The 27,976-nt window shown below is 31.2% G+C and overlaps 1 protein-coding gene and 3 long non-coding RNA genes across 5 annotated transcripts; all 4 read right to left on the bottom strand.

Annotated features, from left to right (window-relative positions):
- Positions 1–461: 461 nt before the first annotated feature.
- On the bottom strand, positions 462–3,027 carry LOC114721408 (uncharacterized). 2 transcript variants are annotated; one of them, XR_003738079.1, is made up of 4 exons: positions 2,950–3,027; positions 1,431–1,807; positions 1,182–1,319; positions 462–564 (listed from the first exon to the last, which is right to left on the bottom strand). It is a non-coding gene; the product is annotated as an uncharacterized LOC114721408 (long non-coding RNA). The 2 variants fall into 2 exon arrangements; XR_003738078.1 differs by lacking the exon at positions 2,950–3,027 and having other exon boundaries at positions 1,431–1,939.
- Positions 3,028–4,284: 1,257 nt separating this feature from the next.
- On the bottom strand, positions 4,285–5,548 carry LOC114721410 (uncharacterized). The gene is made up of 3 exons (XR_003738081.1): positions 5,469–5,548; positions 4,504–4,755; positions 4,285–4,405 (listed from the first exon to the last, which is right to left on the bottom strand). It is a non-coding gene; the product is annotated as an uncharacterized LOC114721410 (long non-coding RNA).
- A 1-nt stretch (position 5,549) lies between these two features.
- LOC114721409 (uncharacterized) lies at positions 5,550–7,632 on the bottom strand. The gene is made up of 5 exons (XR_003738080.1): positions 7,438–7,632; positions 7,106–7,326; positions 6,305–6,532; positions 5,857–6,021; positions 5,550–5,757 (listed from the first exon to the last, which is right to left on the bottom strand). It is a non-coding gene; the product is annotated as an uncharacterized LOC114721409 (long non-coding RNA).
- Positions 7,633–11,176: 3,544 nt separating this feature from the next.
- LOC114721413 (uncharacterized) lies at positions 11,177–17,981 on the bottom strand. Its single transcript, XM_028907236.1, has 12 exons — positions 17,273–17,981; positions 16,064–16,458; positions 15,422–15,535; positions 15,181–15,213; positions 14,389–14,560; positions 14,098–14,279; positions 13,834–13,970; positions 13,274–13,369; positions 12,698–12,767; positions 12,530–12,610; positions 12,274–12,400; positions 11,177–11,238 (listed from the first exon to the last, which is right to left on the bottom strand). Exons 1-12 carry the CDS (start codon positions 17,979–17,981, stop codon positions 11,177–11,179), a joined length of 2,178 nt encoding a protein of 725 aa, XP_028763069.1.
- Positions 17,982–27,976: the final 9,995 nt, after the last annotated feature.

Here is a 27,976-nt window from a genome sequence, read left to right as displayed (position 1 = left end):
TTATCATGGGTCATAAAAATGGTATGACAAATTACTTGGTGAAGAAACTAACAAGTCTGACATACATATGAAAGATAAAGAACACTGCCTACCTAAATTCGCAGGAGCTAATAAAAGCTTGTCACCATTTCTTAACAAATATAGATAAACTTGTAAAAACTTTACCTTGGATTCAGTTGAAGCGGTTAGAGCATACGAATGCAAAATGGTTTGGGTAGAGTGAGTAATCATGATCAGAGTTTCCGTACAGATCAGAAGGAGTATTTGACTGAAGAGAGGTGGTGTAGCAAACATCTGAAAGGATCAGATCTGATGAGAGTTGAGAGTAATTTGTATCTCCATTGGAGGCTTTTGACTCTTTTTCTTTTGCAGGCCTTTTAGTCAAAGTCCTTTGCTTTATCTGAAAATAGGTGTGTTTTGCAGTACTGCTATGCACTGATGTTATCTGGATCCCCTGAAATAAAAGTACAGTGAGAGATATGAAAATTGAGAGGAACCCAAACTGCGGCATGCCTCTCATTTTCTCTCGTCACTTTGAAACAAATTTACTTCACACAATCCTAGCTGTGGCATTGTTAAGTATCAGTATCTTAAATTATAAAAAAAATAATAATCCGTAAATGTATAGAAAGACAAAATTAGAAGCTATATATGGTAAAATAGACAACAAAATTTTCCATCATGTGAATGCATATATGAATTATAATTGATAAACATGCAAATAGTTCATATATATATATAGAGTTAGGGTGAATTTGTTGGTCCTTTTAATTTAGCCCCAAATTATTAAATTCAACAATTTTTAATTAGTTTGGCAAATCCTTACGTGAATTTAAGGTAAGGGATGTACTACCTAATTATTATGCACAGTCTAACCTAACTTAGCACCTAGCTATTTTTAGTTAGCTAGCTTCAACAATTAATATTTTGTCAAATTAAAGGATTTATTCTTAAATACATTAGTTATCATTTCTGACCGACATATTTTGGATGAGGTGTTAAAGAAACAAATTAATGCACAATTCTATAATCCGTTGTATGCATCAAAAGCAGGAAAAGCATCACAAATTAATGAAACAGAGCAAAAGAAGACAAACTAAACAAGGTATACATACCTCTTCCACATGAAGATTTCGATCTTCAAAATAGAAAGATTTCAAGTGAAGAATAATATCACGTACAAAAGAGATGAGAAACAGATGTAGCAGCATCCATCCTCATGCCCCTCCGAGGTGAGTCTCCGTGGCTCCAATGTCACTCGTTTGACCATATATATTATACTTGAATAATCAAGCATATTATATACAAATTTGGGCTAGCTGGATATGTTTAAATCAACGCGGGATTAAATTTTGTTTATAGGAACAATCATTTCAGCAGATCTATCAGTAGACAACAAAAGAAAAGCAAAATGTGGATAGAAACCATACCAAGTGATGTTTTTGCAGGCTCCAGGAGAACATGATGAGGATCAGACATTTTGATGAGGTCATCCCAAACCTGAAGCATGTTCTGCTCAGAACCAGCATGACGAGAAGCCAATTGATCGATGGTTTGTTGAAGTAACTGAAACGAAGATGAAGTAGCCGACGAAGAAAGCGCTAAATCTTGGACTACAGAAATTCCCAGGTGTTTCTTAATCAGTCTTTGTGTGTAAGACACTGAATATTTGAGATCAAACTCGTGCCTTTTCTTCTCCCCGCATGATGCTAGGATGAAGCTCTCGATGAACTTGTGGGGATCCATGGACTCATCGTCACGAAAATGTTGGTGGTTTTGGTACTGAGCCATGAACGAAGCTCAAAGGCTGATGAACAAGAAAGGTAGAATCAAAGGGAGATACGGAGAAGAGAGAGCTTTCGAGTGATGAGTCCTCACTCCATGAAGCAAAGTCTATGGCGCTTTTGTACAGAGAAAGGGTTGATTGGTAGGTTTGAATGTGGAAAGTACAATAATAAAGCAAACATGGATATCGGAAAGAAGGCGATCCCACATAAGAGGGGGTGCGCATGTGAATCATTTTTTTTTTTTTTCCGTTAGTGTGATAATTAATTAAATAAATGAACTTAAAAGAGTGTTTACTGGAGTGTGGAGTTCCATAATTGGAGTTGAGGGATCCGGAAAGATCTAAATGGTTTTTATCCCTAAATTTGCGGAGTTTTGTCGTGTGGTACAGTTATTTCCCACTTAGATCCACACATGGAGACCGAAATGATGAGATCCAGGCATATTCGTTTTTTTACCGTTATCGGTCCCACTCTCTGGCCTTCCTCTCTCATTTCTGTCTCATCATTTAATGATAAAAACCAAACACGCGCATGGAGATGTTGATTTATGATTGTGGCAGCCAAAGTGCAGGGGGAAGACTTCACATAACCCCACTAAATAGAACCACCCCCCCCCCCACCCCCCCAAAAAAAAAAAAAACGTTTTGCCAACACCCAGAAAGTAATATAATATTACTCTTAAACTTTAATGTAGAAGAGTTAGATAGTTAATTAAAAAAATATTAAGAAAATTAGTTAAATTAATTATTTACATTAAAAATTTTTTTGCTGATACTGATAATGAAGCAGTTGGATTGGGATAGAATTAGAAACTATAGTTAAAAAGAAGAAGAAAGTCTCTGTTATATATCTACTTGTAAAGCAAAAGAAATTTCAGTATACTGGAATATTTAACGTATAATTTTTTTTCTTCACAATTATAATTACTCCCAAGATATGATTACATGAATTCAAATTCTGCAGTTTGAAGGAACGAAGTGGCTGTAAACAAATAATTGAGACCCACTTAATATTAAGCAGCATAAGTATCAAGTCATAAATTTTACAACACATTATTTGAGAATTGTTTGGTCTCAAGCAACGCCTTCAAGCCTCTTGTTTATTAATGTGATTTTCGTTCATTAACTATAATGCAACAAGCAGTTGTTAAGCATAATCCAACCTCAAGTTTACTCGCGCATTGTCACTCTGTGCAGCTGAACTACTCTTGTACCAACTCATGGATTTTCCTATGAATTCTGAAGCAAAAAAGAATTGGCTCAATAAGTAATAACACACATATACACACTAACTATTTTCAATTTTTCAAAATTGTGTTCTCCAACCACATAAGAATTTCAAAATATGTTTAAAGATTAAAAATTAAAATTTATATTAGCATTCATATATTTGGCCAAAAAAAAATATTAGCATTCATATATATATATATAGAGAGAGAGAGAGAGAGAGAGAGAGAGAGTTAATTTTAAAGTTAGTTTTAGCTCTAACTTATATTGTCAAGACTCTCCCCAATCAAAGTGTTGTCTGTAGAGATAGATAAATGACGAGCTTCATGACAAGTGAAACTCATTTGATTAGAATCCTATGAAGGATTTTATGATAAAGTTAGAATGAGACAAGAGAGGTTGAATCTATGATATCTATATGCAGATCTAGAAACAGGACCTATAAAGTTATTTCTATACATTATCTAATTTTATGTTTTACTAGTATTTCAAAGGACCTAGATTCAAGATTACATATAACGTGCTTGCCCCCTTCCCCCCTAATAACCTTTGTTGAATGATATGTGAATTATAATTTATCATAAACTCTAACTATAATATAATGATTACATGCAAAAGCACTATTTATTTACTATATTAAATTTATTAATACAATCATACTCCCTCGATTCGGTCATTATAATTATTATAAGGACTTCTAGCTTTGTTTACATAATATTACATGTCCTATCTAAAGTATTAATTTTTTTCACCTAGTACCTCTAAAACTTCTTAACTATGTATATAATTAACCAAACTCTTCTAACTAATGATCTTTAATGAAGGTAGTTTTGATATTTTTTAAGAAATAACTAATTTTAACTAACTTTATTTGTTAACTTTTGTAAAGTTATTATTAGGCACTAGCTTCGATCCTTAATATGAAAACTAGTTGACTAATTTGAGTAAGTTATAGAGATTAGTTAAGTAAGTTATTTGTTATAAACAAGTATTGTCTTCCCTAAAATACTCTTGCTAATCATGTATATTAGTTAGAACTACTATTTGATAAAACATTTAAAATGTACAGTGATTATAAGGACTACATTGTGCAAAATGAATAAACATGAGAGATAAAATGGATCAAAATCTTATATTTAGGAGCAATTGAATGTCAAACTAAGTCTTATATTAAAAAGCGGAGGTAGTACTTGTAAGTTAACTACATGATAAATCAAATTAATTTTAACACTAATTAAATGCAAAAAGAAAAAGGTATTAGTTACCTCCAACTTCCAAGTAAGTGCGAGCGATCTTCTTCGGTATTTCATTGTTCCTTTCATCAGATTCCCTTTCTTTGTTGTGAGCACGACCAGACCGCTTCCCACTTCTCATCTTCAGTCCATAAGCATTCTGAAATTGGATTTGAAAAAAAATAATTTGTGTAATATATTTATCACAAAAATGAACTCATATATAATTTATTCTGGAAATGTAGAGAGCTTTTGTACATGTTCGTACTCCTTCTTTCAGGCCCTGGCCTTAGTGATTCATCCACCAGAGATTTTAGCTCTGATACTAAATACTGTATGAACAAATATATCATCCTCAAATTATTGGATATATTCAGAGAAGAGAAATTTGTTTAAAATCATATTTATACATAAGCACCATAAATTAAATGTGTACTTACCTTGTAAACAAAGTCAGGTGAAACCTTGTGAATCATGAGACTATGGATGTTCACGTGAATCATGTATAGACTATTGAAAATAAATCATCAATATTGTTATAAGTCGCTACTTTTGGTGTCTAAGCTCATATGACTTTTGTCTGGATATAGATATACATATATTTAGGTAATAGAAGGTTTTTATCATAAAACAATTATTCTTTTCGTGTGTGCGCTCGCACACACACACACATACATATATATATAAAGAGCAATTATCTTTTTTCTGGCTTCACTTGCAGGATTCTTGTGTGTTTGATGTGCGTATTAGAATCATTTGTTCTATTATTAGACGCATTCCTAAAATTCTTGCTGACAACTTTTCCCTTAGTCATCTTTTGTCAATTTTGATTCCCTTCTCATAGTCTCATCTAAATCCCGCAACTCTAACCGACACCAGTAAACTTCTTTTTGTCTAAAATCAATTAAATCTTGGAGGACTGAATCAGAATCTGGCATGGAAATGAATTACATGTTATGAGAGAAAATTCCTACCCCTACCTCCTAAGAACTTGTTTAAGAAATTAACAGTTTAATAGCTAATGATCCATGTCTGCCCAAGTCCCACTATCTCTTAGCCACGACGTCCAATACAAGATTATTAGCACTGGAGGAAAATCAAGCACTCTTCACAAAAACCATACTAAGACAAGAACCCAGAAAAACAAATGCACAAGGGCAACCACAATGGTTACTTATACATGCAAAGTTACACGTGTGAGTTCAAATATGGATTCCACTCACTTAATCAAACTTGCAACGGCAAACATCAACATCCAAACAAGGAAGGCAGAGACAGTGAAGCACCAGGAGATCGTTGAAGGCAGAAGCATGCCCATTATTCCCATCAATCCAAACGTCCCAATCACAAACGCAGCTCTTTGCATCTTCTTGGCAATCAAGGGCCTTTTCTTGTGCAACACAAGAGCAGTTGAAGAAATAGAGAAGGCAAGTGCAGAACAAGCCACCACAACATAAATCAGAACCTGGTCATGTTTTGCTTTTGAGGAAACAGCCAGATTGGTCAGAGCACCTAGAAGTTCAACAGCAAAAACTGTGAAGCCTAGTTTGTTATTAGTATCTTCACGTTGTGGTGATGGAGAAGGGGTCTCAACGATGTCACTATTCGTACGATTATTAACAGGGGGGTTTGCAGAAGTGACATTGCTAGAACTGTCTGTGAGCGATCCTGTCGGGGGCAAATCATGGGAAGGATTGGAATTGATTATGGCAGGACTAAGATCTTGAGCTCTCTCTTCACGTACACCAAGACTCTGCGAATCGTTCAAGTCAGATCCTGTACATGCAAATGCTTCCAAGAATAACTAAACAGAAGTACAGAATAGTGATGAGATCAATATACTTCTAAACTGATAAAACCTTAATTAATTTGAACTTGCTATAGAAATTGGCACAAAATAATAACATCACTGTTATCATGGTGCATAAAAATGGCATGGCAAATTACTTGGTGCAGACAGAGATATGAAAGATGAAAAAGACAGCCTACCTTAAATTTGCAGGAGCTAAGAAAAGCCTGTCACCATTTCTTATTATAGATAAACTTGTAAAAACCTTACCTTGGATTCAGTTGAAGCAGTTAGTGCATATGAATGCAAAATTGTTTGGGTCGGTGGGGGCTTTTTTGACTCTTCTTCTTTTGCAGGCCTTTTAGTCAAAGTCCTTTGCTCTGTTCAAGAATACGTGTGTTTTGCGGAACCGAAAATAGAGAGGACGGAATCCAAACTGTAGCATGCCTCTCTTTTTCTCTCATCACTTTAAAACAAATATACTTCAAAGAACCCTAGCTGTGGCATTGTTAAGTATCAGTATCTAAAATTATCAAATAAAATAATAATTGGTAAATGTATGGAAAGACAAACCTAGTGCATAGCTATGGTAAAATAGAAACAAAATTTTCCACCATGTGAATGCATAAACGAATGATAATTAGCCAACATGCAAGAAGAGCATATATATGTACACACACACACACATATATATATAGTAAGGGGAAATTTGTAGTTTTTTTTTTTTTTAAGTCTTGACCTGATTTATTAGCACCTAATAGTTAGCCCCAAATGACTAAATTCGACAAATTTTCATTATTTTGGCAAATCATAATCTGAATTTAAGGTAAGGGATTGAACTACCTAATTATCACGCATAATTTGAAGTCTAATTTAATTTAGCCCATAGCTATTTTTAGCTAGCTTCCAGAATATTTTGTTAAAACAAAAGATTTATTCTTAAACAAATTAGAACACACTTCTATAATCCATTGTATGCATCAAAATCAGTAAAAGCATCACATATATATTATAGCCAAAGTAGGAAAACATAGCAAAAGAAGACAAACTAAAGAGAATATATTAGTATACCTCTTTTACGATAAAGATCAATGGCTTTACTTTAGATCTTCAAATTAGAAAGATTTCAAGTGAAGAATGCATTGACATTAGCTAGTCTCAAAACTGACATGAGAAATATATAGTGTAGCAGCATCGATCCTCATGCTTCTCTGAGGCGAGTCTCTATGTCTCCAATAATAATATCGCTCGTTTGATGAATAATCATGCATAATGTTGACAGATTGGGCTCGCTGGTTATGTTTAAATCAACCCAAGATTAGATTTTGTTCATGCGAAGAACCATATCAGCAGATCTATCGGTGGATAACACAAGAAAAGTAAAATGTGGATAGAAACCATACCAGATGATGCTTTTGCAGGCTCCTGGAGAACTTGAGGATCAGAAATATCTATTCTGATATGATCCATGGAATCAGCATGAGGAAGATGGTGCTGGTTGTTTTGGTCAGCCATGGACGAAGCTCAAAAGCTGATGAACAAGAACGGTAGAATCAAACGGAGATACAGAGAAGAGAGAGCTTGCAAATGAGTTCTTACCAGTACAAGGCAAATGCTATTTGTACTGAGGAAGGCTTGACTGGTAGGTTTTAGTGTGGAAGTATATTCCAAGAATATACTCATCCGGTCCTTAATATAAAACTCACTTAACTAATTTGATTAGATTAAAGAAGTTAGGTAAGTTAGTTAATTATAAGAAATGTGACACGTTTTTCCTAAAATACCATAATATAAAACTCACTTTTAAAACCCATCTTCTTCTTCTACTTGATTATGGTTAAAGGAGTATTCATAGGGGTAATTTAGAAAAAACTGATAAATATGATAAATTGGTCTTATATTTAGGATCAAAACTAACTCAACAATTGGGTCCTATATTAAGGACCGGAGGAGTAATATAATAAAGCAATACAAATGGATTGGAAAGAAGACGATCCCCCATGATTATTATTATTTTTTGTTAGTCCTATAGTTAATTTAATAAACGCACTTAAAAGAGTTTTTACTGCAAGTGGGAGTTCAAAAATTGGAGTTGCATTCAGGATGTAGAAAGATCTGATGGTTTTTATCCCAAAATTTGCGGGATTTTTTGTCGGGGTGCAATTATTTCCCACTTGGATCCAAACCTGGAGGCCGAAATGAGATCCTGGTTTATTCGTTTTTGAACGCATGGCGGGAGACGTTGGGTTATGATTGCGATTTGCGACAGCCAAATGACGCACCTCCGTTATAGACCACGGGGCCACTTGCCCCCCATTATAATGGAGAAATCTTCACATAACTCTACTAAATCAACCCCCCCCCCACCCTCCCAAAAAGAAAACAATATTCTTCTTGCCGACACCCCAAATAATGACAATACTACCGTTGCTTCTTATGTTTAGAATATCAAGGAAATTAGTTGAAAGGGTTATTTTAACAAACGTATCTTGCTTTCTTTAAATTATCTTATTTAATGGTGTGTATTAGAATTATTCTTTAGTGAAAATTTTTTATAATCAATGAGAATATTTTGAAGAAAAAAATTATAACTTTGGGATATGATAAATTGAGAACTTATATTTAGAACTAAATTTACCCATCAACTAATTCTTATATTAAAAATTGTAAGGAGTAATAGTAATATACCAACAGAAGTTAGATCTAGTGAAAGTGGCTAGCTCTTCACGATGGGGCGAACTAATGAGAGATACCCATGTTTAGTACCCAATAGTAAGTTGGATAAAATTACCTCTAATAAAAAGATACTTATACACTAAAAAAAAGTAATAGTAGTAGTAATGGTCGGCATGATTTCGGCCTGCTAATTTTGATTTTTCTGGGTTCATCACTCCTCATCTAACTTGATTTTTAAATTGTCTATTTGTCTTCAACCAAATTTAAATGGACTCTTTGATCCATTTGACCCAGTCAACCCAACATGGAATCATTAAATTGTTAATATTTGCCCTCGCAACTCCTTTTTTCTGGGTCCATCACTCTCATCTAACTTTATTTTTATCTTGTTCTTGTATATTTAACCCAATCTACGCATCATCGGATCATTAAATTCTGTCAGTAAAAAAATCGCCTATATACAAATCCTTAAAGTGTCTTAAAAAGAAGTGCTTGATGGGGAGTTTTGTTGTTATATACCTTCTGTACAGTAATTATGGCCATTATCGTAAGTTGAATTGGCGTTTAGGCATGCATTCAGATATTTATTTTTTTAAAAAAAATTATTTTATTCTTAAAAGTGTTCTATCCAAATTCATTTAAAACAGTGTAATTGTTGGATGTTATAAGATACTTTCAACATGTTTCATACAGTTAAAAAAAACCTTAAATTGTATTAACTATTCATTAAATATACAGTAACTTTTTAACTTTACCCCTATTTAATATATATTCATTTAAAAAAACTAACTATCTACACTATAATAAATAAAGGATAATACGGTACATTCGTGGTAAAACTTTAATAAAATAACTTATAAATAAAACAAATAAAACCTTCTCTCTCTATCTTATAAATAGGACCAGAGGAGGACATGGCTCTAGTGTAGAGATGCCCAAGCTTATGACGTTAAATTTACTTTCTCATACCAAATTACTCCTTTTTAATATGCATTTGATCATCTTTTTCAGTACACATCCTTTTAACTTTTTTAAAATTTTCAAGTTTTGGTAGTTTTGACAATGTTATGAAAAGAGGTGTGTGTGTGTGTTTCAGTTGCATGTATTTAAGAATATGTAGTTGAACTTTTTTGTTAAAAAAAAATACTCAAATTTTAATAAAACTTCTAAATTTGAAATCTGGTTTACTGTCAAATCAAGAATAAGTTGTACCCACCGTTGATGAATCCGTTTAGAAAGAGCTCCAGTTTACTGATCACACGGACGCACGCACTCTCTTTCTTTTTAGTTAAAGAAAAATCCCTTCTCAGTTTAATTTGTGAAACTAAATTCTTTAATTTTTAACCATTTAATCCATTAGTCTTTATGCTCTTGAAAAATCCTTTAATCTTTGAGGAATGAATTATCACCATAAAAACTGACGAATTAAATATATCGTTAAAACTGAAGGAACCGATCAATTACAGTATTACACCTTGTTAAACTTTAAAGATTAAGTTGTAATTTAATCAAAAGGACAAGAAGGAAATGGTTAATTTTTCTTAATTTAAAACTAAAAGGCCGAATAAAACTCATCAAAACTTCTTAGCTTTGGAAACTGATAGTATATTACTACTATGTGTTTGGAAACAATTTTACAAAAGTCAATGCTATAGGGTATTGGCTTTGGCAAACATGTTATATAAAACATATATACGACCTCCCGTGCTCAATATATATAAGAGCAAGTTTAATTTTTAATTTAGTCTTGTATATAAGAGCCCAATCCACTTTATCTCTTGTATTTATTTATTTTTTTAAAGATACTCCTTACAATAGTTGCACATGTTATATGTTTCATCAAATAGTAATTCTAACTAATACACATAATTACCAAGTTCTTTTAGGAAAAAAACTCCTATTTATTATAAGTAACTAACTTAATAAACTTGCTTAATCTACTTAAATAAGTCAACTAGTTCTTATATTAAGAACCGGAAATAGTAAATCTTTAATCTTTTCCATATGCCCAAATTACCCCGTGTGTGTTGTGCGTGTGTATGCACGCGCGCAAAATTTAGCTTCTGGACACTCCTTCCCGCCTCCGGTTTCCACTTTTAAAAATAAAAAGAAAGTCTCTATTATATATATACTAGTAAAACAAAAGAAATCTTTTTGAAGAATTTTTTTTTTCACAATTGTACTTACTTCCTGCAGGATATGGTTACATGAATTCAAATTATGCAATTTGAAGGAACAAAGTGGCTAAACAAATCACTGAAACACACTTAGAGACATAATATATTAACTGGCGTAATTAAGTGATAAGTCATAAATTTTACAACACATTATTTGAGAATTGTTTGATCTCTCAGGCAAAGCCTTCAAACCCATTGTACAGTATGATTGAGTGTAGACTATGGATCATATAAACACCATTTTTATTCATGAACTATAATACAATAGGCTTTTGTACTCCAAATTTACTTACGCATTGTCACTTTTTGCAGCAGAATTCTTGTACCAGCTCATGAATTTTGCTATGAATTCTGAAAGAAAAAAACTGGTTCAATAAGTAATAATGCACACATCCTATTTTCAATTTTTCAAAATTTTGGTCTCCGATCACATAAGAATTTCAAAATATGTTTAAAGATTAAAAATTAAAATGTATATAATTAGCATTCATATGTATAGTAAATTTTGAAATTAAATTTTGCTAGAACATATATAATCAAGACTCTCCCCAGTCAAGATCTTCTTTGTACGTAGTTGGAGAGAGATAAATAAATGATGTGGAACTCACTTGATTAGAATCCTATGAAAGATTTTATGATAAAGTTAGAATGAGACAAGAGAGAGGTCAGACCTATGATATCTACATGTAGAAGTAGGATCCATAAAGTTATTCCTATATGTTATCTAATTTTATCCTTTTAAATTATTTCAAAGGATTTTTTGCCAAAAAAAATATTTCAAATTATCTACATTCAAGATTATTTATAACGGGTTTGCCCCCATCCCTTAGAAAAAAACTTTGTTGAATGATACGTGAATTATAATTTATCATCATAAACTTCAATTATAATATAATGAATAGATACAAAAACACTATTGTATCTATTATATTAAATTTTGTTAATATAATCATACTCCCTCCTATCCTTATTACGTCCCAACTACATTTCGTAACATAACATGTTTTATATAAAGTATTCCTCAAGTCCTAAATGTAAGACCCTTATACTAGTGTATATAAAGGTCTTATATTTAGGACCTAAGTATATAAGGGTATTATATTTAGGACCTAAGAAGTATTAATTTTTTTTACCTAGTATTCCTAGCTAACTATAAAACTTTCCAATTATATAATTAATCAAACTCTTCTAACTAATAACTTTAATTGAAGATAATTTTGATCTTTTATAAGAAATAATTATTGTTAACTAACTTTATTGATTTATGTAAAGTTATTATTATATGCTTATAAAAAAATTCGGAAGGAGTACTTGTTAATTACATGATAAATCAAATCAATTTTATGACCAAAATTTATTAGATGCAAAAAAGGAAAAAGTATTTACCTTCAACTTCCAAGTAAGTGCGAGCATTCTTCTTGAGTGTTGCATTGTTCCTTTCATCAGATTCCCTTACTTTGTTGTGAGCATGACCAGAATGCTTCCCACTTCTCATCTTCATTCCATAAGCATTCTGAAATTGGATTTTTTTTTTTAAAAAAAAAAGTAGTTTTGCGTAATATATTTATCCTGGTATAAATTTATTACGAAAACGAATTCATATAATCACTTATTCTCGAAATTAAATAGAGAGTTTTTGTACATGTTTGTACTCCTTCTTGAGTTTTTCAAGCCCTGGTCTTAGTGATTCATCCACCAGAGATTTTAGCTCTGATACCAAGTACTGTATCAACAAATATATCATCCTCAATATTTGAAGAGAAAATCATTAAAAACCATATACATAAACATAAATTGAATGTGCACTTGCCTTGTAAACAAAGTCAGGTGAAACCTTGTGAATCATGAGACTTTCGAGCTTCACATGAATCATGTATAGCCTATTGAAAGTAAATTACATCAATAATGTTATTAGTTTCTTTTTTATTATAAAATAATTAGATATCTTTCGTGTGCGCGCATGATTCAAACCATAATTGAAACATATATATGAACAAATAGTAAATATAAAAATAGTTACTACCCATCCTATCCTTAATGTAACACATATTTAACTAATTTGATTAGATTAAGAAAGCTAGGCAAGTTAGTTAATTATAAAAAATATGACATCTTTTTTTCTATAATTTCATAATCATCTTCCTTAATATTCTCCCTCTCTTTTCTACTTGATTATGGTTGAGGGAATATTCATAAAAATAATCTAGAAAAAATTAATAAATACGATAAATAAGTCTTACATTTGAGACCAAAATTAACTTATCAATTAGGTCTTCTATTAAGAATTGAATGAGTAAATTATAAATAATAGAACTTATACCAGACAACAAGTAAGACATGAAGAAATATGCTCAGTTATACACACACACACAAATGCATCACTTACTGTTTTGGACTTTGCTCTTTAAGTATACTCTTAGCAATATTTGAGATGTCATCTTCCCATCCTGTTAAAATTAGCTCGTCATCTTTGATTGAATCCCTGCAAACGAAATAGTTATTATTCGATGAGAAGACATAGTAGACAAATTACCATAAATTACCACCAAATTAAATACCTCATCACTAAATTATGGCTAGCTACTAAATGCTTCAATCACATATATTATACTACTTCTAGTTCTTAATATGAGACCCAATTGACTTATTTCAAAAGGTTAACAAAATTAATAAATTACCTTATAGTATCTATTTTCCTCTAAACTAATTTGTTACACTTATAAGTGGATATATCATCTAATATACGTAAGTATTTTAGAGACATCATGTAACATATATTATAATTAAGTGATTTAGTAACTTTCTTAATCTCTCTAAATTAATCAATTGGGTTTTATATTAAGGACTAAAGACCATATATATATATATATATATAAGAAGGATTGGCGAATTAATTTAATGAAGAATTTTATGGGCATTTATATTGAATAAATAAATAAATCTCACTTGTTCTGGCAAGTGGCCTCCAAAGAACGAATGGCCTGACGAAGATTGTTCTTTGACTTCTCAACAACCTTGGTAAGGAATTCAAGGGGCAATTCTTTCCTTTCTTCTTTCCCTATGTATTTCAAAACCTCAACAATCTGTTTACTTCAAGTACAAAATATTCTTAACTTCGTCAAATTAACGCTTAATATCTCGAAGCCAATCAACCAAATCTGGTTTAGAGCAAAGACTAATAATAATAATAATAAAGAGAAAGTCTCTGACCTCTTGAGTGGAAGGAGGAGAAAGACGAAAGGTTTTGCAGAGAGGTTTGAGAGTTTGGAGCTTGGATCCATCAGAGCAGCAAAAGAAGACTTTATTGCAACCTTTATTATATCTTCCAATCATCCACTTTATGTACAACAACGATTCTGTTGATAGTGTCTCTGCCTCGTATATTATTAGGGCTTCCAAAACATAAGAAAACAACCATATGAACACTTGGATATTAATATTAATTGCAAGAGGAATTCTCAATATGTCTTAGCTGAAATTTAAAACAGATAAATTAATTACCTTGGCAGTTTTCTGGCACGCAAGGCATTGAAGTGTTGATGGTCTTGTCGTAAGTTTCTCGTAATAAATAAGCAACCACATGCTCTTCATAGCCTTTTGTTTGCGAGATATTGACTTCCATATGATGTCCTGATTTTATTATTGGCACTTGGATGCTTCCTATCACCTCTCCCTGTCAATTCACTTAATCATTCTTTTAATACGTATACACACACATTCATACATACATACAAATATACAGCAAATCAAATCATACGATTCCCTCTGATCCTAAACGTAAGAGCAAGTAGAGGCATGTGCTTTAATTAACGCATAATTTGAGACCTCCACAATCAACCGTCTCCCAAATTTATTCCAATTTTTCCTTCTAAACTCTTCATGTTGATTAGAATAGTCTTCTAGAAAAACTAACATACATTTTTTTACAAATGACTTCACTAAATTTTCTTAATATTTACAAATTAGTTATCTAATTCTTACATTTAGGATCGGAAGGAAAGAGTGTGTATATACAGAATATCAACAATATGGTACATTTGTCATACTTGGTATACGTACAATAAACAGGAAAAAAGTTCATCTAATTCATTTTAAAATTTTTATCAACAAAACCTCGCTACAAGTCTCATCGTCTCCTTGCTTTATTTGTTGATATTACGAATTGATCTCTTTAAATTACTTGATATATTAATTTGAGAGTACCTTAAGAGTCAAAACTTTGAAATGATCACTCGTACATATAAAGTAAGCTACTTATGAGAGTTCTTTAATAGTTAAGCATTAAAGCATTACCTTTAATAAAACTGTTCTATATTCCTCAGTCACCTGTAAACAGACGCAAATTTCAATGAAGTAGCAACATCAAAATTTCATAGTTGACGAATATAAAAAAACAACAACAACTAACTGTGATAAGCACACATTATGATTGACAATATTTTGTTTAATATCATATATCAGTATATATAATAAAATTTATTAGGAGCCTAATTATATCTCATTTTCTTTTTAAAGTTTATAGTTATATACCTACCTTAACAACGTCGTTGCCAAAGACCTCTCGAAGTAGAGCTCGTATCATGGTTCTTTTTCCTACACCAGGTGGTCCTTCAAAAATAAAATGGTCACAAGAAGATCCCTCTTTTACCTGCATGTTCATCAAAACCAATATCATTCACATGTTGATCTTAGGTTGATTAAATTATTTGTCTGCTTAAATTAGCTTTTACCTTAATAGAAACTTAATATACCACGGTTGGGACTTGTTTTACATAAATGTTTGTTTTAGAAACTTTATGATATAATAGGAATCATGCAAATTGGGGAAAAAACAAGGGAAGGGGAACATTTTACATCCAAATTAAAGTATCATTATAAAATTGATCCACAAAATTTAGTAGAAAGACCATTTATGGATTTTGGATGAAAATCAAAACATTGAATTAAAATAAAATAAAAACGACAGTTAAAAATTACTTAACCTGCAATTAAAACTCGATGTGTGTGGGTGTGATGAGTAGAGTGAAATTCGGGATTCCATTTTAGTGCAAATCTATGAAGAAGAATTTGTAACTTTCTGATAAGCTTATGCAAGGACTTAGACTAGTTGGATAAACAAATGGATTGTGAAATTCAAAAAAAAAAAGAAAGAAGTAAAGGTGATATTATATCTCACCATCGTTAATAGCTGAGAAACAATCTGTTTGTGGCAGATAAATTGTTGCAATGCCTTGGGTTGATACTTGTTAGCCCACACATATTCTTTCAAGCTTCCTTCTTCTTCTTCTTCTACTTTAATCTCCTGGGGAACATCTTTATTACTTGAAGATTCAGATTCTGATGATGATGATGATGCAGACGCTGTTTGTTCAGAAATATTGGAAACACTCTCTCTCAAGGACTTCTTCTTCTTTATTACCTCCTCATTTGGTAAACCAGATTCATTCATGGCCTCCTCCTTATTATTCTTAATATCCACAGCTTTTTCCTCATGGGCAGTTTCTTCTGATTCTCCTCCGCCCATAGGCTTCCCATCTTCTACTTTCAGCTCCGTACTTAAAGAAGTCGTCCCTTTTGGTTATCATTATTAGTTAGTTAATTAGTATAGATAGAGTGTGTGCGTGCGTGTGTGTGTGTTAGGAGAAGTGGAATTCTCATATTGAAACAGCAAATGAAAAGCTAATTAGACCTTTTAAGTGATAAAGTTTGTTTTAAAATATGATTCTGCAATCTATCTTGGTGTTGATAATACATCTTTATATATATATATATATATATATATATTCGTTTAGTTTTATGTTTATATACTAAATTATGGGGAGCAAAGTTGAAAGAAAACTTTGATGTTTTTTGGAAGGCACATATTTAAACGATGGGTTTTGGACTTAATTAGTACTTTAATGTAAGAAATGAATACAGTACATGATTTTAAAATATTAATATAGTAGTATCTCATGTTAACTGACACATCTTCTTATGGCAATATAAATGTGGTGTAAAATTGTTAAAGGTTGACTGTTTAAATTTCCAATACTTTCATGTACTATCAAAGTTCGTACGACCAAAAAAAGAACAGAGAGAAAAAAAAGTTATAAGAGGGTTATTGTATGCTGTGGAAAGTTGGCAGCTGGTAAATAAAAATTCTCACTTTAAAAAAAATTTTTAACGGTAAAAATTATTATTTTATTGGTTTTCGTTCATTTAAAACCGCGCGTGTACAACATATAATTTCCCCTTCTTTTTCTCAATCTCTTTCTTTATCCAAAACATATTTTCACCCTTATTTTTCTCAATATTTTTGTTCATGTAAAACAATTTTTCTCATGTAAAACTTTGATTTCCCTATTCAAAATTACCTTTGGATGCTGGTAAGAAAAGAAATTACCTTTGGATGGAATCACAGACGGGGGCGGTGCTGATAGTGGTAACGAAGGCTGCGTTAACGGTATGGGCGCCGGTGGCGATAACGACGATAAAGTACGCTGCCTTTCCGACTCCATCTGAGCTGTGATGTCGTTCAAAATATCATCCTTACCGCCTAAGCATAAATTCATGCTGAACCCAAAAGGTAGCATAACACCACCATGCCCACACGATGCTCCTCCTCCTCCTCCGTCAGGTTTACGAATCGCCATAGCCAGAGAGCTATCAGTGAGGAGGCCTCTGAAATAAGGATTACACTCGTACGCTGCTTCAACCTCATGAATTCCATAGCCATAATCATCATGCGATTGTAGGTGCCGTCCTCCATGAATAACCAGTGAAAAATCTGTAAGCCCTTTGTAGTATGGACTAGATCCAGAAGTCGCCGGAACCCCAGAATTACTATGGCCACTGTTCAGATCATGGTTCTGATGATGATGATGATTCGGCGAAATATATTCGTCGTCGATAACGATAGGTTGATAAAGGAGGCCCTTGTAATAAGGACTGGCCGAAGACGATATCTCGTGATCATATGCTCCATCAAGATCATTGGTTTTTCTTCTGAGTTTAACCTTCGTGACATTGTTTGAAGATGGAACCTTCGGGGAAGAAGGTGTGGTGACACGTGAGATCACGTGAGATATGGGAGAGAGGTCGGTTTCAGACATGGCCAAACGATGCGTTTGAAGACATTTTGCAGAGGGAGAATGTTGATGACGACGAAGTGGTCAAGAAATTAGGAGGATCTGTGAGGAAAGAAGGAGATGCGTTAGAGTGGGATTTATGACAAGTAATAAAATTGAAGAATCCAAACAAGGCGATAGGATTTAGAGAATAAAAGACATGTTACGTTAAGAACTATGTAAAACAGTGTCTGACTTCAGGCCAGCAGCATATTACCTGATTAAATAAACAATTCAATCATTTTCAGAACTATTAATTTCTATATATTATTATTGATTTTTGTTTGGTCGTGTGAGAAATAGGAGGGTCATTTTTGTATTTTTGGGTTAATTAGTTTAAGCCCAAATTGCTTTAGATGGTTCTTCTTAACTTTCTTGTATTGTTTGTTATTTCTGCTGGGCTCTATAAAAGGGGTCCAGTGTTGGCTTATTCTATTAAGCCCACTTTTGATGTAAATATCAGGTTATGAGATTAATGGAAATAGCTCGTTTCTATGCGTAGTGTGTGTGGGTTTCTGGTAGGGCCTAATGTTTCAACAGGTCGTATCACGTATGGCAAAAAAAAACTCAATTCTCTTTATCATTCTTGAATAATCTAGAATAGTCGATATAATACTGAATATAAATAGTTGTAACAAAAAAAACTATTTTCTATTCTTTTTTCTTATGGAAACAGAAGTATCCTCCACTCCAATAAGGAGGGAAAAAAAAAGGAAAAATTACTATAGCTTCCATAAAATTTCATAGCAATTTTCTCAAAAAAAAAAAATTCTGCAAAGAACATACCCCTTCTAACTAAACTTACTCCTTGCACAACGAATTGATAATCGAATCCACAATCACTTACTTGAGGGATATTAAAGCCCTTGCCACTCATTTCAACCCGAGTTAAGATATTTAATTTTGGACAATAATTACAAATTTATCATAATATATAAAACAGAAATACTTCATCTTTAAACATAATGAAAGGACAAATAGATGACTATATATTTTAATGGGAATTTCATTGGATAATTTAGATTATGTCACTGTCCAAGGTTACATATTTTGTAGGGTGTAATTAAAGACTATTAAGGGAGTATCAATGAGAATACACACACAACAATAGAATGAAATATCTTGATTTATAATTGATATAATATATGAAAAGAGACAATATCTTTGGTATCATATGTTTTTTCGTTTGATATTTACTAGAACTAAAGATATCTAATAAGAATAAAAATAAAATAATCTTAAATTTTGAAGTCAAAAAATATAAGCAACAATGAAAAAATTATTTTTGTTAATTAACATGAAACAAACTACGTACCATACTGTTGAGAACATAAAGTTGATGGTATTTGCAACGTTATATTGAAGCATCGTACGCTGTAAAGTTATATTGAAGGATCTACAAAAAAAAAAAACTACTCAAAACCGATGCTAAATATTATATTATCATTGTCATTTGAAGAAAAATGGTTTTCCCCACTTCAAAATAATAGTTAATTAATTTAGTTGGTATTATTTGCCTAACTAAAGTGGCAAAAAAGTGACATAAATTCGATTTTGAACTACTTATCGATCAAATTATAAATCAATAAGGGAATTTTGAGGGGAAAAGTGGATTAAATTGTTATATTTATAATGAAAGCAAACCTCTCTATTGTCTCTCCGTATGGAGTAATAAATTACCAAAAATACTAATAAATCAAAATAACAAAATATTTATTTGCCCGATCAAAGTTAGAGACGTGTATATTTTTATAAATAGAGCAATTATACTGTAAAAAAAAAAGGGAAAACCATATTGAAGGTACCTATACTTTCTCTCAATTTTGAATTTGGTACCTATGTGTTTTTTTTCCCTTTAATTAAACATTTAATTTTATCTTTTTAGCAACATTAGCTCTTATAACTTTGTTCTATTGATATTTTTAGTCTCTACATAGGGATTAATGATGTTAATAGAGGAAAAATAAAGATTTAGTTAAGAACAAAAAACACATAGGTACCAAATTGAAAATTGAAAAAAATTATAAGTACCTCCAATATGGTTTTCCCAAAAAAAAAACAAAAGGTTACAAACAACAAGCAAGTAAAGAAAATAAAACCTACAACACTAGTTTGCTTTATTCACACGAATTTAGAGTCAAAACCTAGTGTTCAAGTGGCCATTTTGAGTATCTCATGTATCATTATGATTTTTATTATAAGACACTTTCTAAAGAACTAATCTTTATTATAACTAAGCCACCAGATGCCATTACAAGAGAGCTATATCAATGAGGAGGCCTCTGAAACATGGACACACTCGTACCCTCCTTCAACCTAACATTAATTCTCCAATCATATATAGTCATACTATCCTAGAGTTATTCCTCCATGAATATCTGGTGAAAAAACTTTCAAGCCCATTGTAGTATGAACTAATTATGTTCAGAAATCGGAACCCTAAAATTACTATTATTACGGCCAATGTTCAGATTGTTCTGGTGATGATTCTTCGAACCATATTCGTCATTGATAGCGAGAGGTGGGTGAAGGAGACCCTTATGATAGGGACTGATGACCAACGACAACTTTATCTCTTGATCATATGCTTAAAGATCAGCGTCTTTTTTTCCAGAGTTTAGCCTTCAGTGTTTGAAGATGAAGCCTTCAACTCTTCATTTGACAAACCAGATTCATTAATGGCCTCCTCCTTATTATTCTCAATTTCCACAGCTCTTACCTGATCTTCAGTTTCTTCTGATTCTCTCCCCCAAAACGCTTCCCATCTTCTACTTTCAGCTCCATATGCTTAAAGCTGTCTTATCTTTTGGTTATTGTTAGCTCATTAATTACTGTGTCCACACACACACACATGGAGACATGAAATTCACATATTGCAACAGAAAACGAAAGAACACAGTTTATTTTAAAATATGATTCTATATTTTATCTTGGCGTTGATTATTCAACTTTATATATAATCCTTTAACTATGTGTAAAAATGAGCTTTTAGCTATTTAACTTTATACAATATTTCAGTTTGGTCTTTAATTTTATAAAGTATATTTTAAATCTTCTATCCCTAATACGATTGATTTAAAATGGTGTTTTTTGAGTCAACCATGGTTATTTTGAAAAATTAAACTGAATATCTCATTTTTTTAATGAATATTCTGCCAAAATTTATTGTAATACATATATATATATATATATATATTCCAAGCTATTTTCCTCAATATATTATTTATCCTGATCTAAAACATTTTTTCTCATATAAAACTCTGAATCAAAATCACCTTTATATATAATCCTTTAACTATGTGTAAAAATGAGCTTTTAGCTATTTAACTTTATACAATATTTCAGTTTGGTCTTTAATTTTATAAAGTATATTTTAAATCTTCTATCCCTAATACGATTGATTTAAAATGGTGTTTTTTGAGTCAACCATTGTTATTTTGAAAAATTAAACTGAATATCTCATTTTTTTAATGAATATTCTGCCAAAATTTATTGTAATACATATGTATATATATATTCCAAGCTATTTTCCTCAATATATTATTTATCCTGATCTAAAACATTTTTTTCTCATATAAAACTCTGAATCAAAATCACCTTTGGAAGGAAACATAGACAGTGGCGGTGGTGGGAGTGGTAATGATGGCGACGGTAACGGTATCGGTGCCGGAGGCGATAACGGCGATAAAGTACGCTGTCTTCCTAAGTCCGCCTGGGTCTGGGCTGTAGTGTTGTTTAAAATCTCATCCTTATTACCACCTAAGCATAGATTCATGTTCAATCCTAAGGACGAGAAGCTTATTGGCATAACACCACCTTGCCCACGGGATCCTCCTCGTCCACCACCACCACCGCCTTCGTCAAGTTTACGAATTGCTTTTGCTAGAGAGCTATCATTGAGTAGGCCTCTAAAATATGGACTACACTCGTATGCTCCTTCAACCTCAGGAATTCCGAAACCATAATCTTCTTGCGATTCTAGATGTTGTCCTCCATGAATAGCCAGTGAAAAATCTGTAAGCCCTTTGTAGTATGGACTGGCTTCAGAAATCGGAACCCTAGAATTGCTATTATTATTATTATGGCCACTGTTCAGATGGTTCTGCTTAGGGAGAGGTTGGTAAAGGAGACCCTTGTAATACGGACTGACCGAAGACAGCGAAGGCTGCTCATGTTGGGTTATTATCTGATGGTGATGATCATACGCTCGAAGATCAGGGCCTTTTCTTCTGAGTTTAATGTTTGTGACAGTGTTTGAAGACGAAGGAAGCTTTGAGGAAGAAGGTACAGTAGTGGTGTCACGTGGTGATGCGGGTGAGGTCAGGTGAGATTTGGGGGAGAGGTTTGTTTCAGAAGTGACATGGCGAAGTGATGTGTTTGAAGGCATTGCAGAGGCAGAATGTTGATGATGAAGTGGTTATTAATTAAGAAATTAGGAGGATCTGTAAGAGGAATGAAGGAGATGATATGGGTAAGGGTGGGATTTATGAGAAGAAATAAAACTGAAGAATCGTCCAAAGTGGCGACAAGATTGAGAGAATAAAACACATGATACGTAAGGAACTATGTAAAGTAGTGTTTGATTTCAATTCAGGGCCAGCAGCATATTACATTATTAAATAAATATTTCAATCATAGGGCAAGCCATTCTACTTTTCTTGTCCTAAATGTGAGGCCTAATTATGGGGTAGGTTCTGATCTAGTTGTTTGGTTTAAAGAATTAATTTTGCTCGCCTAATATTCCTAATTACTAATTAACCAAACTCCTCTCTGATTAATGGTCTTTATTGGAGGTCATCTTAATATTTACCAAAATTAACTAGTTTTAAATAATTTAATTAATTTATATAAAGTTGTTATTGGGTGTTTATGATAAAGATTGGTGGAAGTACACTAAATTGTAACAACAAAAAAAAGTTAATCTAGCTTGGATACCGAGGACAAAGCATAACCATTCCAACTAAACCCAGTGTACAGTTGGTAATTGAATCCACAAGCACGAGCTTGACGGATGAGAGTCCATCACACTCATTAATCATTATATTCTAACTTGAGTTAATTGGTATACTATATTAAGTTAATCATGGTTGAGTGAGATATTTGATTTTGAATAGTAATTACAAATTTATCATAAGTATAAATTAAAAAAGAAATATATCATTTTCAAAACACACAAAAAAGGACAGAGAGACCATTGTATATTTAAAGGAACTACCGAAATAGTTTCATTAGATAACTTACATTGTCACTGTGTCCAAATTTGTAGGATATAAAGACAGTTAAGGGAATAACAATGAGAATGTACATAAACAACAATACAATGAAATCTGATCTTTAGAATTCTCATAATTGATATAATATGAAAAGAGACAAGAATACTTTTTGGTCTGATATATTTTTGTTCGATATTTAATAGAGCTAAAAACATTACAAGAATTAAAAAAGGAAGGGATGTTATATAGTGAAGCCAAAAAAATTACAAGCAACAATACAAAAAAAAAATTATTCTTGTCAATTAACATGAAACAAAATACCATACTGTGTTGAGAACTAGAAGTTGATGGTATTTATATGGATCTTCATGGATGGTGATGATCAACATATAATTACTAGGTTTGGATGACATGTTTCTAATTAAAGAGTTCATGGTCCAAACACACACAAAATAATACTCCCTCCGTTCCTTATTATAAGAGACATTTGATGCTTATGGCATGTTTCTATATGTAAGAGACACTTACAAGTTGTCTCTACTTTTTTGTGTTGATTTACTATTTTACCCATATTTATTATCTCCAACTCACACTCTCTCTCCCCCCACTTCTCTTTCTTTTAATAATTTAATTGTTCTCTCTCATGCTCTCTCTCCTTATTAATGAGGGCATTTTTGGAAAAAAATTATACTTTTTACACATTAATTGTTCTTAACTAATTTTAACTGTTTTTTTGATCAACGTACTTCGGTTATTTGTCTCTTATAATAAGGAACGGAGGGAGTAATAATTAGAGTAAAATACTCTAACTACCCTTCTAGTTTGTATCAATTACATGGACTTCTCCTATTTTAAAAATATACAGTTTAGTCTAATTTATTTACTATTGTACTCCTCATTCTAATAAAATTCTAAATTATATTTTTACAATTACATCAGTTTCATTTGGTTATGGTAAACATAAAAGATTTGATTGAAGATTTAACTAATTTTTTAATAAATATATAAAAACTTAATTAAATATGTTTATCAATTTTTATAACAAAGATGTGTTTAAAAGTTTTGAATTATAAATTTAAATAATTTATAAAATCTTTTAAACTTGTATCATTTAAATTTTATGATAAACAAAAACTATGTATTTGAAATATGTTTTTACAATATAAAATAAATCAAAGTAAATAATTTCTAATGAACGTGATAAAGTACTAAAATTATAAAATTTTATGATTTAGATCAAAATTAATAAATTTTATAACATATTAGAAATTTTAAAGATAATTATTTTTGATTTTATAAAAACATTTTTTGTAAAATATAAATGTCTAAATACTTATTAATTTAAAAAGGGGCATTTTGGTCAAAAAATAATTTAAAGTCAAATTTAACGGTCAACTAACAGTTTGGCTGGATAGAAATAAAATCTTAAATATAGGAGGGAGGTTTGTGTAACATATACTTTAACTGTAAGAGAGGTTTATATACATTTTTAAAATAAAAAGGAGGTCTTTGTAATTGAGATAAAGTAGAGGGGTAATCGGTGTGTTTTACTCTAATAATTATTATTATAATAATAATAAAGAGTTCATTGCGTAGCGGACACATACACACAACGTTTAACCACCATAATAAAGAAACAATAAAGGTATATTAAAGCAAAAAAGGGTGATAAACACAGGATCCTAAAGTGATAACGGCTTCATAATTATCTTGGGTTTGCTTCCACTGAAGGAGATTTTCTCTTATTGCCAGAATCTAAGAAAATCAAAAAGTAGAAGCGAGCTTTTGTCTCTGACAAAATGATGATATATTTATAAATGTCACGGTTGTTAAGTAAACCAGCGTTAAACTGTTTAGTAAGCAGTTCTCATATGTGTTGCATAGCTTTTTTGCTCCCTGTAGTCCCATTCGCCATTGCAGGATTTTCAGCAGTCAACCATTTTGCGTCATTTTGGAAATTTAAATTTTATGGAGAAATGCTTTATGAGTAGATCTGTATGGTAATTAACCCTTTAAAATTTTAATGCAAGTATTTTTGTTAATGAAATGAAGGGCATTAGTGTCAAAGGATTATTATAAAGGAACTTTATAAAATTAAAAGATTAAAATGAAATCTTATTTTAAATTAAAGGATGAAAAGTGCACTCTTCTGTATTTAATAAATGCAATGGGTTCAATCACATCTTTGATTAGTAATATTGTTCTAATAACTACTACCTCCTATTCTTAATATAAGAGCTAATTAAAAATTTAATTTAATTCTGAATATAAGACTCAATTTACTTTGTCTCCAATATTTATTCATTTTATCTTCTATTTATTCATTTTATCTTCTATGATGATCACAACAAAAGGAAAGAGATTTCAGTACTTTTTGGTCGTGAATATTAGAATAGGACAAACCGTCCTGTAGATGCCTTTGCTTCAGAACAAAACAATTAGAATTAGACTCGTTAACTTGAATGTATATTATTCGTGTAAGGGACCTCTTAATTGAGAAGATTCATCGACCTGATATGAAGAGAAAGAAGGGTCTATTTATCTTATTTAGTTAATGATTCGTTATTGGAGCAGATAGCAACAGCTATTTCATCCGCATTTTAAGAAGGGAAAACTATATTAGAGGTACCTATACTTTTTTTCAATTTTCAATTTGGTACCTATGTGTTTTTTGTTCTTAACTAAATCTTTATTTTTCCTCTATTAACATCATTAATCCTTATGTAGAGACTAAAAATATCAATAGAACAAAGTTATAAGAGCCAATGTTACTAAAAAGATAAAATTAAATGTTTAATTAAAGGGAAAAAAACACATAGGTACCAAATTAAAAATTGAGAGAAAGTATAGGTACTTCCAATATGGTTTTTCCTTTTAAGAAAACTCGTTCAAATATTTTGTTTAGAAAAATCCGCCTTTCATTCACTTTGGGCAAAATAGAATGTGAATCTGAGGATAAGTTACTCGTTCATGTTCATGGAGGATGATGCGGTGATGCGGATGACGACGTCCTCACTTTTCTTATTTTATTATAGTTTTGCCAGCAGTGCAATGGCGTTTGGAATTGATTAATGATATAATTAAGTTAATCGTAAGTTACGTATAAAACTCCCATAAGCAATGTTTTCTTAACTTTCTTTTCAAAAGTGTAAAAGATTCCAATGATTTTTTTTTTTATAAACTATCAACTTTTAAATTTTAATGACAAATCCTTCTAATTAATTGTCAAATTTAAATTGTGTAATAAAATGCTTTGCGTCTATTGAAAGAATGGAGAAGAATATAAGGGCGGTCACGCATGTGTGCATTAGCCACCCTAGGCACGAGCTCCACTAAGCAGAGCTGTATACTGTGTAATTTTGAGATATTGTTTTAAGTATATCCTGTATTGTAAAATACTCTGTGATTTATTTAAGCATTTTAAAATATTTTTAAGAACGTCTAATATTTTAAAATATTTTATAATTTATTTAGTATCCACCCGACACTTTAATACTTTATGAGCAAACTTATATCACAAAAGATTATGTGGTACCAAATGAATGACAAAATATTTTAAAATGTTAAATTTTTGGATGTTAACTACATTACATTTCAAAAAAAATTTTAGGGTGCTAAATAAATTACAAAATATTTTAAAAAATTTTATAATTATTTTTTATAAAATATAAAAATTGTCCTCAATAAAAATCATTTTACTATTTTAGTTGATTAATTAAAAAGTTTTATAATGCCAATTAAATCTAGATTACTTGTAAGAATTTTATTTTATTTTTAATATTTAAATTTTAATGGATATAAATGTAAATATAATTATTTCAAGTGTTTTTTTAAAAAAATATAAACCCTTTTTAAATCTTGAGGATTTAAAATAGAAAAAATCCACAAAAAAGAACCTCTTAAATTTTAAAATTTTTAAATCAGTCTTATTTAATATGCTTTAATAGCAATATTGAACATTCTTGAAAAAGCAAATGATCTTATTTGAAATTTTAAAATTTAAAAAGCATTCTTACGATATAAAATATTACCTCCTGTTCTTAATATAAGAGTTAATTAAGTAATTTGAGTATACTAAAAAAGTTAGTTAAACTAGTCATTTGTAATAAATATATGTTATTTTTCTTAAAATATCCTTACTAATCAAATGTATTAATTAGAACTAACATTATTGTAAGAACTATCTTGAAAAAAAATGAATAAATATGAGACAAAGTAAAATGAGGCTTTATATTTAGAACCAAAATAAATGTTAAACAAACTTTTATACTACTTCCAATCCTTAATATAAAACCTTATTTGAATTTTATTTTTGTCTTAAATATAAGATCTCAATCCACTTTATCTCTTATATTTATATTTTTTTCCAAGGTAATCCTTCTAATAATGATAATTCTAACTAATACACTTGATTAACAAGAATATTTTAGAAAAGACCAACTATTTATTACAAATAACTACTTAACTTATTTTTTAAAATTTTTTAAATTAATTAACTAACTTTTATAATTAAAACTGAAGGTAGAATTAAAAGTAGTAAAAGATTTATTTTGTACTCTAAATTACAATTGAAAATGAGTCTTCATGCTACGGAATAAGGTGGGTCCTAGAGAAATATTATGGGACCGGTTAAACGTCGGTGCGACAGTGCCCCTAGCACCGACTGGATTTGGACGCTAAATACTACGAAATGATATGAGGCGTCTCTGTGCGAGTTACCTTTCTCACCGTTGTTTACATGGATTCCTCACACTGATCTTGTGCATT

This window comes from Neltuma alba, unplaced genomic scaffold, assembly GCF_004799145.2.
Source record: "Neltuma alba isolate B1F8T4 unplaced genomic scaffold, ASM479914v2 tig00012036_pilon, whole genome shotgun sequence".
NCBI lineage: Eukaryota > Viridiplantae > Streptophyta > Magnoliopsida > Fabales > Fabaceae > Neltuma > Neltuma alba.
Note: the sequence above shows the minus strand (reverse complement) of the source record. Positions and strands in the feature narration are given on the sequence as shown.